The sequence below is a fragment of the Toxotes jaculatrix genome, chromosome 6 (assembly GCF_017976425.1).
Source record: "Toxotes jaculatrix isolate fToxJac2 chromosome 6, fToxJac2.pri, whole genome shotgun sequence".
Classification (NCBI taxonomy): domain Eukaryota; kingdom Metazoa; phylum Chordata; class Actinopteri; family Toxotidae; genus Toxotes; species Toxotes jaculatrix.
This window is the reverse complement of record NC_054399.1, coordinates 17,032,012-17,046,854: the sequence shown is the minus strand read 5'-3', so window position 1 is coordinate 17,046,854 and position 14,843 is coordinate 17,032,012. Positions and strand designations below refer to the sequence as shown.

The 14,843-nt window shown below is 42.0% G+C and overlaps 1 protein-coding gene across 1 annotated transcript; it reads left to right on the top strand.

The window, feature by feature from the left end:
* Window positions 1–558: 558 nt before the first annotated feature.
* On the top strand, window positions 559–13,971 carry mknk2b (MAPK interacting serine/threonine kinase 2b). The gene is made up of 14 exons (XM_041039821.1): window positions 559–669; window positions 1,319–1,535; window positions 2,006–2,096; window positions 2,353–2,454; window positions 2,597–2,694; window positions 5,227–5,306; window positions 5,509–5,582; window positions 5,775–5,879; window positions 6,072–6,127; window positions 6,348–6,443; window positions 9,998–10,192; window positions 10,337–10,501; window positions 10,620–10,660; window positions 10,772–13,971. The coding sequence occupies exons 2-14, from the start codon at window positions 1,485–1,487 to the stop codon at window positions 11,043–11,045; spliced, it is 1,428 nt and encodes a 475-aa protein (XP_040895755.1). The 5' UTR covers window positions 559–669; window positions 1,319–1,484; the 3' UTR covers window positions 11,046–13,971.
* Window positions 13,972–14,843: the final 872 nt, after the last annotated feature.

Genomic DNA, 14,843 nt, shown 5'->3' with positions numbered 1-14,843 from the left:
AGAAGCAGTTAGTATGATTTCACCGCAGTCGCACTGTAAACTGGTGGATCTGGTCTGTCTACATGTTGCGCTTATCCTTTAAGTCACCATCTCCACTAAACTCCTCACATCTCTTTCATCAGAGTAGCCATAGGGGCTGGGCTGACTGTGCCGATGCGCACGTACACGCCATTTCGCCACTCCATACATCCCGTAGCAGGGCCTCTGAAACAAAACAGAGCTCAGTGGCCGCGTACCATTTTGTGCTCACCGATTTTGTTACGCGGAGCTGCTCCTGAAATGAGTTCAGAATTTCGCCTGAGACAATATTAAGGTGAACCCAATCAAGGTATCTCTTATTTTACGTCTTCTGCACCACGTTGAGCAGCTTTCTATGTTTCTTAACTTAAGAAGTGGTAAAGTGTATAGAGGTAAGACGAAATGGTACCTAGCCACCATATCCTTTTCTAGAAAGCACGTGATGCATCCAGTCTGTTGATGCAGTACTGAGGAGGGAGGAGACGAGGAGGAGTCAGCCGGGAGGTTATAAAACCACCTGCGCTGTTACTTCTCAGCCACCTTCCACGCACTTACTATCAGGCGTTTCCCCCCCTTGACCGTCCTCTGCGGCTGTTGAAGCAGTGGGTCAAACAACGACGCTAACACTGGAGCTGTAAAATCAACAACGGGGTGAGTGAAAAAAAGAAATGTACAGCTTGGATCGCAGTTGGACATTTTATTTCTAGCAATCTGGAAAGGGTGAATTAAATCTGTTTTTTTTTTGTTTTTTTTAATTCTCTCTCGCAACACTACTGTAACGCTACAGAATAACTGTTTGCTAACCGTTGTTGTCTGACGTTAAAGTTAAATCTGTCATAACGGTCAGCTCGAGGCCAGTGCTAGCGCGTTGGCCGTTATGACTGGAGAGCACGTTAACGTTAGCTGCACAAATGTTAGCCTCCCTGCGACTATTGTAGTCTTCACCGTTGTTCTGAATGCGACATGGCTTTCCTACAGAATTGCTTATCTTTCCCCAAACAGTACCTCTGTAATGTGTTCCTCTGCGTTGTGTCTTCTTAGCGTGGCTACATATGACCTAACAGTCAAGCTGAAAGTGGGTGGCGTTGTCGTTAGCTGTTGCTGATTGCTTGTGTTACCTCTTGAACATGTGATAAACATTAGCTAATCTGCGATCATTGGGGTTATTTGCTTTTGTGGTTATTCGTTTTAAGTCGAATCTACTCGGCTATGTGAGATTGCAAGGAACTAGTCGTTTCTCATAAGTAACTTGATATGGTAATGCGGCTTGTAACGCTGCGGTGTTTTGTATTGTCCACAGGGCTCCCGTTTAAAGCGCCGCAGCAAGCTGACCAGCCTGCGCAGTGTGATCACTTGCGACTTTCTCTGAAACGACTTTCTGTTGCGGAGAAGTGCAAATTGATATCCCAAAACCACTGCCGCCGCCGCACATCCACCAAAAAAAAATCACCCAAAATCGAAGCAAAATGGTGCAAAACAAGATCACCGAAGTTACTGGATTCCACCGCTCATTCAAGGTGAGATTTGTTGAGGGAAAATGCAGTGCTGCTGTCACGCCTTTGGGGAACTCTATAATCAGAGCACATTTGTCAGCATGTATGTGAGAGGACATCAGCTTGCTATATATAAACACATCTGTTGCTTTCCCACATCTAATGGCCGTATATATTGTGTGGCCTGCTGTCACGTGTATGTACAGTTAATGGAAGTACTACAAAAAAAAACAGCGCTTGCATTCACTTAAATGCATATATTGTTTTAGGATAGACTTGCAGGGCTGTAGGTCTTTGAATTACTGGGTAGCTGTGCATCAAATATTTATGGTTTAAAAAGTTTCTGTTGTGTTACTGTTTTGAGTCTACATTCATTTTATGATTGTTGAATGTAAGAGTACAAAGGTGCTCTTATCAGTTATGGCTAACAACTGATGCTCTTGGTTAAATTGTTTATTGATAGCACTAAGCATCTTTGTTGTTACCTCCCCTAGGGCCAAAATCCCTTTGAATCAGAGGACTTCACTAAAAATGGATCCCATCTTATTGATTCATCGCTAAATTTTGATTCCTCCCCAAGACATGGTGAGTATTTTATCTTAAACTGTAACTAGTCTGTCATTGTTGTTAATGCAATCCATAATATGCTTATAGTTGCAAAAAACTGACCTAGTGAATTTATTGCGGCTAGTTTCTCCAATTTGGTAGAAATATATTGTTTACCTACAACGAAAGTGTGCAATTGGCCTCAACTTTTGTTTCCCTTTTAGTGCATTCTTAAAGTTTGTTTGGGTTATTTCCTAACCAGCACACTATAACGTAGGCACTCCTGTTTTCACAGACATGCCTTCCAGCCAGCCTATTGACATCCCCGATGCCAAGAAGAGAAACAAGAAGAAAAAGCGTTGCCGGGCAACTGACAGTTTCTCAGGGCGATTTGAGGGTAAACGCTTTTCTTTCTAGTATCAGTATGTTGCTGTTACTCAAACGCTGAATAAAACATTATCTGTAGCAAATGATGAGGCTCCTCTCCTGAACATGATTTGAATTATTGTTTTCCTAACCTGTTAAACTTTCTTTCACAGATGTCTATAGACTGCAAGAAGAGGTTCTAGGAGAGGGTGCTTATGCCAGAGTGCAAACATGCATCAACCTCATCACCAACAAGGAGTATGCTGTGAAGGTAAGACATTCTTACCCACTTAATTACTGAAATATATTAAAAAAAAAAAAAAAAGTTGATTGATTCCTGAAAGTCAGTGCCCCCCTCTCTCCGAATGCTGCTGTTGTCATTTAACACTTGCTTGCTGCCTATGTGGAATACTATAGCTAGCGCTCAGTATAAAGATAATACATTTGTGGGACCATGCTTGGAGATGTTGCGTAATGAAATGCCTATGTACACAGAGGAGCTCTGTGCCATTACATATTGTGGAAGCGTTAAATGCCTTGAAAGTAGGCTTTGAGATGTGTGTCCTTGTGTCCATGCTGCCTTCTGTTCACTGTTTGTTCTTTAGAAATCTTGTTGAGGAAAGTTCTGGTCCTTGGGCACGATACTTGATTTTCTTTTTTTTCACCTAGTTCAACTCTCTGTAGATGTCTGCAGGCTCTCATCTGTGTTGTGCTTTTACTTTTTTTCTGAGCTTGCAATACTAGCTGCTGAGAGCAGGCACATCCCCTCACTGTTTTTATAGTTTGTCAGCCAATCAGAAGGCTGGGAGGGATACACCCACCCCTTTTCTTTACTCCTGTTGCCTGCAGAGGACGCTAGTAGTGAGAACATTATGTACTGGCAACTGTGCCAAAACAAAACCCACGTAGAGAGGAAGGAGGGGGTGGTGGGTTAGGGTTGTGACCCAGGGTGTTTACACTGCTTTGTTCTCCTTCTTGCTCAGTACAGTTTTACTTTTTTCTTTTTCTTCTCCAAATGGGGCGTGGACTTAAGAATACATGTCTTTCCTGGGGACTTCCTTTTTCTGCTTTTATATACAGTGCACATTTCCTCATTTTAGGAACAAAAACATTGCACAACATTTTTCTTTGCTGAAATGTAGAAAAGTGGAATAAGAGCTTGTTTTTCCTTTTATACTTTCTTAACCCACGAATCCCATTGGGACACTGGATGTAAACACTAATCTATTTTTTCCCTCTAATTAATCCCTTTTTGCTGTTTAATTCTACTGAAGTTTGAAACAAAGTGACAGTCAAAGGCTTGTTCCCCACAGAGTAAGGTTCCATATCATACCAGTTAATATTTCATAGGAATGGGAGAACAGATTGTCTCATGTGACCATGATCTGTTAGCATTGTTTACCCTGGGATGGTTTGGTAGATCCCTTGGGATTTTGTAGTTCTGGGGGAGGAGACAGTAGGGTCGGCAGTTATTGGAGGTCATTTGGGAGTCGGAGGGGGCTCAGACTGCTCCTGCCAGATGTCCTGTCTCTCCCCTCCCCCTCCAGACAGGGGTGAGTTGCATGTGTGGGCTCCTTGTGCTGCAGTTGCAACAAAAGCCTCAGCACCAAGGACGGATAGAGGGCTATGCAGTGCATGCTTATCAGAAGGTTCCTTAACAAATCGTTGTCCCGGAAATGTATTATTTCACAATCCTGGGTTGAGGTTTGAACCTGTAGTGTGGCTTAGTGACTTGTTTTGCAGCAGGCTGCTATGGGTCTGATTTGTGATTTGGATAAACAATCATAAATCTAGCACCTTGCAAAAACTGTCCTCCCACTTATGGTGATAATGCATTTGCCAGCTGTGCTTTGCTGTATCTTTATGTGTACCTTTATCTGCACATGTTATTATCAGGGTGGGAGGTTTGTGTTGTGATCAGGAGAAAGTGAGCTGATTGGGAGCTGTGTGTGCTGCTGACTCAGACTGGAACAGTGCAGAGGCTTTGGACTGCTCACAGGTCTCTTGTCTGTCCATTAATCCTAGACACACACTGAAACTCTGGCCCCACTGGGCTTCAATAGCAGCTGTAATCCAGCTACCAGGAAGGGAAACACGCACAGCCTCCCAAGCAGACAATAACTGACCACGGCTGGAAAATTCAGGCCTTTTGCTTTGGTGTCAGCAGTCTATCTTTCTGTCCCTTTTGGCAGGGCCTCATGCAGCTGGTGGCCCCTCAGTGGTTTATTTCCAGGAAGCACAAAGTTATATTTAGAGTGAATTTCTTGTTGTTATTGTAAACAGTTTTGGATTAGCTCATGGGATGTTTCAAAGGAGTACTTATGGCTCCTTAAGAGCTCTTAAGATTTTCATATGGGGTCACACATGAAGGTTAAATATAGAAATTCTGTGAGTGTTTGAATCTCACTCTCTTATGTCCCTGCTTTGGCAGACAGCGCTGAAAGTAGGTTAAACTATCCTCACAACTGTGTCACAGGGTGGGATAAACGTTGGTAAGCAGGAAGAATACAGGCTTGGTCTGGAATAGTTATAGGGCACTGTATATGGAATATATAATCTGGGCTATACCGCCTGCTCTACAGTAAACACAGCCACGGATGGGGTTTTGTGATGCAGTGTGAGTGGGAGGCCTTTGCCCGAATACTAAGTCTCACAGATAGGCTCAGTGTTTCTTCAGCCATCAGACCACAAACAGAATTGTCCTCCATCCTACTGTTGTGGAAAACATGAACGTTATAGCCTCATTTGTTTTGTAGCCTATTTTTAGATAATGTTGCTCAAACATCATGTTGTTCTGTTTCAGATCATTGAGAAAAGACCAGGTCACAGCCGCAGCCGTGTCTTCCGTGAGGTTGAAATGCTCTACCAGTGCCAGGGCCACAGGTAACGTCCTTCTGTCATGACCCGCTAAACGTAATTCTACCCGATGAATGTATGGAGACAGTACTGCAGACTGAGTGACCCAATTCGTGCTGTATCCCATTAGTGCTCCTACTCCAAATTGCAGAAATCACACAGCATTTTCAGTCAGTGAGTGTTGTGGACATAGTTGCTGCTGGCTCATAGTTATTTTTCTTTTCTGAAGGAACATCCTAGAGCTGGTGGAGTTCTTTGAAGAGGAAGACAAATTCTACCTGGTGTTTGAAAAGCTCAGAGGAGGTTAGTGAATTATAGCTTCTGCAGGATGCCTGCATCTGATCCCTTTGTTTATTTTTAAAACATTCCTTTAATGCATGTTCACTGTCTCTAGGCTGTAGCCAGCTGTTTGTATCTTTCTGTTGGAAGGCAATTGTTCTGTGCTTTTTTGCTTGCATACAAAGCTTATATGCTCATATTTTTTTCCCCTGTTAGGGTCAGTCTTGGCACAAATTCACAAGAGGCAGCACTTCAGTGAGCAGGAAGCAAGTGTTATCGTGCAGGACATCGCCAGCGCTCTAGATTTCCTGCATAACAAAGGTAAAAACCACTTGCACAAAAGAAATTTAATTACTGTCACTGGTCACAGAAACAACCCCAAGGTTATATGTGTACAAAGAGAGGCATTTTGATACAGCATATAATATGAAAAATACATTTTCCTTCATCCTGGCCCCATGGCCAGATTATACTAACAAAGAAAGTGACTGATTGCTTTCATTTTTTTTCTAGGAATGGCACATAGAGACCTGAAACCTGAAAACATTCTCTGTGAGAGTGCAGACAAGGTGAGTTTGCTGCAAAAATGATTGAGCACGAATGGTTCAAAGGGCAACTAATGTGGTGATTAGGTGTGATAAGTTGCTCTAAGATTGTGATATGAGCCTTGGTAATGATAAAGGTGACAGTGGAAATATCTGGTCCCATAAGAAGATATTTCACACAAATTATACACAATTGAAGACATAGATGAATTTGACTAATTCTGAGCTTGTGTGTCTTTGCCAGATTTCCCCGGTCAAGATCTGTGATTTTGACTTGGGCAGTGGGATCAAGCTGAACAGCGACAGCTCCCCCATCTCCACCCCTGAGCTCCTTACTCCTGTAAGTCCAGCTGCTCATTGTGTTCATCTTGTTTGTCATACAATTTTAACAACTTTTAGTATAGCTATTCAAAGCCTGTAAGTGTACAATCTGTTATATGGTCTTAGTCACATTTCTGTATACAGTGATTTGTCTCAGTGTTGGATGGATAAGAAAGATGTGTACAGGCTGTAAAACCATGTCTTTATCAAGTTCAGTTGGCTGGATGTTTATTGGGTAGTCCTTGGTGGTGTTAGCAGGAGGACGGCTCACTGATTGGAGGAGAGAAAATGCTGTGTTTTGAGGTTAAGGTAGTTCAGTGTTGGGCAGTTTCTGTGATGGTATAGACTGCTTCCTTTCTGCCTGGCAGTTTTTTATCATCCCTTATCATTCTGAAGTATCAGCAACATTTGGAAAGCTGTCCCTCAGTTTAACGTCCACATCCTGTGGCTTATCAGTCGCAAATATTGAGGCCCATGAGTTTGAACCCTCCTGCTGTCGTCACAACACAAAGCAAATCCTCTGAACATTGCCCAGAAAAGTGGGACGCAGCCTCACAAAGGCATGGTAAAGTTGAGCCGGCAAGCTTTCTACTTGTGTCAACACATACTCTGTTGGTTGTCTGCGGGGCTGGATAGATGGACCAGAGCAGGTGAAGGATAGCGGTTTAGCCTACAGGAATGTGGCAGGGTGGGTGGGGGGTTTTCTACACTGGTAACTTCATCTTCCTTTAGCAGAACTAATAGAGAGCCCATCTCTGGACTATGTGAAGGGGAGATAGTTTTGGGGCCAAGCTGCCTCACGTGTTCAGTGTACATGGATTTCAAAGCTAAGCCTGCATGATAATGGCTGTTAGTTTATCTATTAGTTTGTCCCCATGATTTTTTTTTTATAATTATCAAATGGTCTGTAGGACAGGGAGTTTTTGTACATAACTACAAGACTTGACCCAGTCCAAGGATTTTCAGTGGAAGAAAAGTTGATCCCTGAGGAGAATACACAATGTGATAACCTTGGAATGTAATTCGGCTGCAGGGAACACATTGTGACTTTTACAAAGCCATGTCCTGTGGTATGAAAAAGTTACAATGAAACCAAAACACACAAAGTCTTTCTCATTTCCCTTTTCTCTCTGTGGTATGAGAGAGAAAAACATCCACCCTCTCTTTCTGTTTAGTCTCCGCCCAGTGGCCCCAAACAGGCTTGTGCTGGTCTGCGCTTTCTTTATGTTCTTTATACAAAGGCTGTGCATAAGGCTTGTTCTAGAAATTTTACTCTTTCCCCTCTATACCTAGCAACTGAGATGTGATTGGCTAGACAGTGGGAGGGGGAGGGTAATTGGGAGGGACAAATACCCAGTTCGCTCATGCGCTCTGGCTTGTTTTCTTTGCCTTGATCACAGGAACAATGCTATCTGATTTTCATCTCACTATTGGTATTCTCACCCCCCCCCCCCCCCCTCTTCTTTGCCCACATTCCTACAGTTGTGTCACAATATAACATAGTGTTGATCAAGTCCCTGATCCCACTGAATCAACTTTATCCAAGGGCTGTTAAATGTATGAGTTTACTGTGGATGTGTTTATACTGTCCAGTATAAACATCAGGAATGCAGGGAAGAGGAGAGGGACCTTTCTAGGAAAAAGCTAATTTTAGTTTACTAAGAATGCTGCACAAGTGCCAATCTGCTTGGCTTGAAATCAATCTGACTCTTGAAATGTCATAGCTCATGTGTTGCAGTTGTGAACTTATAATACAACATGAAGAAACTACACACCAGCAGCTTAGTTAAAAAAAAAACAAAAAAAAAACAAAAAAAAACAAGGCACTGTCTACAAGTTGTTCTTTGCTGTCACAGATGCAGGTACAGCTGCATGACCACAGAACAGGTCCACTTCCTGCAAGCCTCTTCAGATAATCCTGTAGTTTACAAACAGCAGGTGTGTGTCATGAGTGCTGTCAGTATGGTCTGACTAGTCACATGGTTTCAGGAAAGTCCCAGGTCACCATACCAACCAATCCTGTGGTAATATCAGCTGATTATCTAACTACAGTATGTGCAGCTTACGGGAAGGTTTGAGGAGGATGTGACTATTTCAAGTGCACAAGGTGTTTGCAACAGCAGCACAGGAAGAACAAATGTGAGTTTAGATTTGAGGCTGTGCGAGAGAGACGTGTTTGTTGTTCTACTCTCTCCTTTTTCAACTCTTATCAGTGGCAGTTGCAGGCAGACCCGGTCTGGCTCTGTATTTGAGTGGCTTTTAAACAAGGTTAACCTTGATAGCTGTTTATAATAACACAGCTATCACAGTTAGGGCACCTTGGTAGGCAAAAATATCCTTTGTCTTTTTCTTTTTTTTTTCGCATGTTTGTGTGTGGCAGCTGCATTTGGCCTGAATCCTGGGGGGTTGTCTGTGGAGGCAGTCGCCCCAGACATGATGTTGGTGGAAATGTGGGGGTTGGGGTTTTCTCTCCATCAGAAGCAGCTTTGTCTGAGATGAGATTCCTGTGCAGCAAATTTCATTACATAACGGTGCAGCGGGGCGGATGAGGAGTTAGGAGACAGCTGGGATATGGTACTGGGACACAATAGATGCCTTCACAATGTAAACATTCACCTCCACAGATGGGTGGGCGGATATAGGCTAGAAAGGTTTGCCAGGATGCAGGTTTTAATGGGGGAAATACTTAAAAGTAACATGCTTGGCTGTGTGCTACAGTTTTGAAAATAACAGATCAGCCAAAGAATGGATTAACAAGTATTCTTAGAGCAGGTTCTTAGAGCAGTTTCTTAGAATTTTTACAAGTAGATGTCCATATTAGGACTCTTTTTAAGTTTTAATTCATGAGTATAAATGTTCTTGTTTAAGTTAATAGAATAAGGCAGCAATAAAATGTCTTTTCCACAAATGTGTGTCCTGCTGAACTAGCGACCTGCTCTTCTTTTTTTGTTCCTAAAGTATTAAAATGGCATTTGGTGTTTATGCTTCCAAGTTATGTAATTGGTGAGAGCTCAGCCCAGTCTGCCTCTGCAGGACAGCCAATCCTCTTTTCCCTGCTCAGTGTTTGGCCTAGTTTCTTTCTTAGCTACATAACAAGGCACCGTCAGAGCTGAGCCTATCCTTTCCATCAGCCTGTTCAGCCTGGCTTGTGTACAGCTAGATGGTCAAAACAGTGACTCACTGCTGCTGCCTGCCCACACTAACCTGCCTCATTATAGCCCAGTCGCCCCTTTGTCAACCCTTGGTATGTAATTGTACACAGTGTTCCTACTTGGTGTCCTCAACACATTAAGAAAAGCTGAATAGCGCATTTTAAATGAACAGTTAAGTGCAGATAAGCATGTGACTGTCACATAGCCCCCATTCCCCACCCCCTACTGCACAATCCAGGAGTAGGCCTCAAGCCTTAAGAGTTTCAACCACGAGGTATCAGCTGAATGAAGGAATGTGGACAGCAGCCAAGAGGAGCCTGTGTTTTTTTGTCTGTACCCTTTTTCTGCTCTAGTTCGGTTTTCTGCTTTTTATCATCACTGGGGCTGACGAACTTTTTTTGTTCCATATGCCTTTTTACAGTGTGGCTCAGCAGAGTACATGGCACCTGAGGTGGTCGAGGCTTTCAGTGAGGAGGCTACAATTTACGACAAGCGCTGTGACCTGTGGAGCCTTGGCGTCATCCTCTACATCATGCTGAGTGGCTATCCACCTTTTGTAGGCCGCTGTGGTGGTGACTGTGGCTGGGAATTGGGGGAACCCTGCCACACCTGCCAAGTAAGAACCTGACACACTCATTCAGCCCTTCAGCTTTCCGATATCTTGTATAGAACATGAGTTAAACTTGTGCAGTGTCAGTCTTCTCCATCCAGGTCAGTGTAACTGATGAAGTTTTTTTTTTTTTTTTATGTCCACTTCCAGAACACTTTATTTGAAAGTATCCAGGAAGGAAAATATGAGTTTCCAGAGAAAGATTGGGCTCACATCTCCTCAAGTGCCAAAGACCTAATATCCAAACTTCTCGTTCGGGACGCCAAAAACCGCCTGAGTGCTAGCCAGGTGCTGCAGCACCCCTGGGTGCAGGGGGTAAGTCTAAAACCATGAAGCCATTTCTGCATGTTCATCAAATCATATGTCATTTTTTATGTTGTGGTTTTAAGAATTTTGTTTCTAACCACTAAACATTCCTTTCCTTTTTGTTCAGGGTGCCTCTGACACTTTGCCCACATCCATCTTGCATCAAAGGTGAGAAAACATTAGAATTACAGTTACAGAAGATTGTAATATAAAATATTTGCAACTTAAATATGTACTTTGTTCACATTTTGACTGTTTTTGTCTGTTCTCATCTGTTAGAACCAGCAATGCCAGAGATTTTACATTCTTTGCTGACAAGGCCATGGCTGTGAACCGGCAGCTGGCTGAACAGGATGGCATGGAAGATCAGCAGCAGCAAGAAGTCCCATTTGTTGTTACTGCTACTGGCTCTTCTATGCGCCTCTCTCCTCCTTCCAACTCCAAGCTGGCCAGGCGCAGGCAGCGAAGCAGCCAGCCCAAGGGAGGGCCCGTCTCTGCCGCAGAGCTCCGTCAGCTCTTGGCCCCTCTGGTTATCGTGGGAGACTGTGCCTGAACTGCCCAAACTTGGTCAGCCTTGACCTCCGACCTTCCGTTAAAATTCAAGTCCAGATCTAAGACTGCCGTGAGACTCTGCCTCCCCAGTTCTAGCCCCTCTCTCAGACTCTAGCTGGCCTTGGTTCCTCTGCCATTCAGGCTTTATTGCCTCGCTGTAAAGGGAGATGCTGCTCGCAGCCCTTCCTCTAAATGCCTTCTGCCCTTCCGCAGCACTTCTGAAGCACATTAGCCCAGGGCCTGCATATAGCAAACACACAAATATGTGCATGTCCAGGTTGGGGAGGAGGGCCAGTTAATGATTTGGGAGAGAGAGAAGTATTTTCTGAGTTATGTTCTTTTTATTTCCATACAACTCAGTTTAAAAGAGATCAGAACACTTATATTTGAAACTAAGCTCAGACACCAAAGGACAACCTGTTGTGCTGCTCCCACATTACAACTGGATCCACTGTGAATTAAGTTATCTGGAATGTTCTCTTTGCCTGTATGTGTATGCATGAATGGCCCATCTGCAGATACGTACAAGCTTATGCAATATGCCAAGATGAAGGCTGTTCCTGTCTTGAAGGGATTCAGTATAAGGGGCTGGGAGGGCTGTAAGCCAATGCTGTCCGTGCCTGGTGCGGTCCATTATGTGGCTGGGGTCTCTTCAAAGATTTTTTTTTTTTTTTTTTTTCCTTCATTTAAGATAAATTCCTCACAACTGAGCCTCTTCTGTAAATGTCTGAGATGAAAGATGCACTCATCCAGCTTTGGTGGCCATGCACTTAATGCTTTGAAAGCAAAGAATGTTTATCTGTACCCAGCCAGCCATGACTTACTATTGCACCATTTCATACAGTTTGTTATATGAATTTATGCCAAATTTTCAGTGGCCACACCGTTCAGTGTTTGACACCATCAGGCAAGTCTGATAGTATCGAATTAAACTATTTTACTTTGGTTATGATGCATGGCCGCCAAAATAAGATATATCTGGTATGTTGGTACAGGCTGATTATACAGTATGTTAAATGGCAAGTGAAACTGAGTCATTGTTACTTTCACTGTAAAGAATTCTTGACATGTCCCCTTGCCACAACCAGAGCTTGTATTTTAATTTTTTTTTTTTCTTTTTGTAAATTTTTTTTTCTACAAATCAATTTATGCATTAGATTTAACCTTAAATATTTTGGCAGTAAAGGTTAGAGCTCCTGTTAGGGGCTTGAGAAGCACATTTTGGCCAATGTGACCTGAGTGTCATTTGTTGATCAAATACATTTATTTGGACCATCATCTCTTCCAGGGTTCACCATTGTCTTGTTTCAGATGAGACGCACCCATTTCAAAATAATGACATTACAAATTCTCATTACAAAGTATGAGTCAGAAGAGATTTTTCAAAAAAGAAATATATAAAAAAAAAAGGAAAAACATTCCACAAAAAGAAAAACAACAAAAAAGTCTTCCAAGGACGTGTAGCTCTATTAAGTTTACTTTATTTTTCATGTTTGAAAACTCCATGTCATTGTGCCACACTGATTTTTTTTTTTCCCTCTCCCTTTTTTTGTATGGCTGTTAATAAGCTTCTATTTTCTATATGGTGATTTTCATGCAGGTGCTGTTCAGTTCAGGTGAAACACCGGATGTTTTCCTCAAGGTTTTTTTTTTTTTTTTAAATGTTTTGTGTTTTTAAAAGTTCAGAGTATGTGGTGTATGAGTTGAGAAGATGGAAAGAGTTTTAGTTGATCTGGAGCGTTCATGCCCAGTGAAGGAGTGAAGGCGAGTGTTTAAGTTTTATTATTTTTTTATGTGTAAGAGTTGGCAATAATCTTTTTTTTTTGTTGTTGTTGTTGTTCTGATTAAGTTAAAGCTCATTCTGAAACTGACAGGTAATGGACTGGTGATGAGGTGGTCTCACAACACTGTAGCCATTTCACCAAAGAGGGTTCAAGTCATGACATTGAACATGTGATCCATCACCTAGCAGTGAGAAGTGGGGAACTTCTGATTGTCCATGTCCTGTTGCCAGCACTGCAGCGACGGTACTCTGGAAATGGTGTCAAAGGACCCATTATGCTGATAATAGGACACTGTAATAGTTCTAAAAATAACTTTCTACAGATGCATCATTATGGGGTTTTATGTCTTATAATAAGACTTACTTGAACTTGTGTATGCAGCTGTTTCTTCTCCATTTGGGAAACTACTTTGCTATCAGTAATCTCAAAGCATTAAGCTGATGATCAAGGCAATCTTTGGGTTTTGAAAATACCTATACATTTCAGTATTCTGCCTTTTTCTCCCTTTTGAGCATCAGACAAGTTGGTCCCTACTTTTTTGATAGGGTTGGATACTCAGAAACGCACAGACCTTGGCCATACTCTGTATAATCCTCAGTGGTATATGAGAGTTTTCTTGGTCATGACCATTTCTACTTTTTGTCAAATGGCAGTAGCTTTTTCGACTGCCTTTTACTGGGGATAACCGGACAAAATGATATCCTTAAGCCTCACGACTTTTTATATTGTACGTCATTTTGAAGTAAGAACAGTTCATCATAAACCTCCCCGCAATTTGAATGTAGCCCAAAGGCAAAAGCATTTACAATCCAGCAACACTGATCAGATGTTTTATAAACAGTTCATTTCATGGACATGGTGTGGGGTTACTCTGTCTAAATTAATACAGTCCTCAAGCATTATTTTGAGAGTTGACACCTGACTTTAACACTGTCTGAATCACCCAAAACTCGTTGTGTTCATTTGGAAGAAATCTGAAATAAATACATCCTTTAAGTACAAAAATATTTTGATTTAAAATAAGCACTTTACTGTACCATGTGAATGATTGCAGTTCACTCAAGGCAACATTTATGACAGTTGCTACAGAATTTTGTATTGTTTTTCTAAAAAAAAAAAAATGCAATAAAATGTTTTGAACTACCTACTTGTCTGTCTGGTTATTTTAACATCTTTATGTTTTGCCTGAAACCAAAAAGACTAAAGTGAAAAGAGCACTTTCCCAGATATGTGCATTAGTTTCATATTAACTAGGAGTCTTATCTCTTGGCTTTGGTTGAGGCTCTTTCATCTGATTCAGTGCTATAAATCCTTTTATCAGTAACACTCCCTGATATCTGAGCTGACTATGTCACATATGTCCTTGGCTGTTGGTAAATACGAGTTCAGTTGTCTCCTCACACACACTGAAATGTGACAGCGGTTTCACCTTGCATTAGTCATGCCGAGAGAGCGGCTCTGGGGGCGCTCTACTGGGCAAGACAGGCCTGATCTGACAAGACTGATGCAACCTGCTGTAAGAGCTGCAGCTCCTGTATGTCACCTGATGATCTTACAAAATGATCTGCTGAAATAACTAAATTCCAGTGTATCATTTCAAAACTACTTTTAGTCAGGACTTGTCATCCTGTGGTTATAGTCAGCTGTGCAGACCGAAATAATGTCATTAGGAGATTTAGTGGTATTACTTCAAATAGTTAAAAAAAAGATGTTTGGTCCAGTGTTCATCTTCATTGTGTTCATCTCCAGCAAAAATAACAATGTCAGTACTAAAAATAAAATGACCTCAGAGATCTATGTGCCCTTGACCTATCAATAAGGGCTGCAACTAACAATTATTTTCATTATCAGTTGATCTGCTCATTTTTATTTGTTTAACTGGTTAATTGTCTAGTTTATGAAATGTCAAGAAATAGTGGAAAATGCCCATCACAGGTTCTGAAAACCCAACACAATGACTTCACGTCTTGTTTCATCTGTCCAACAGTACAAAACTAACAAATATTCAGTTTAAA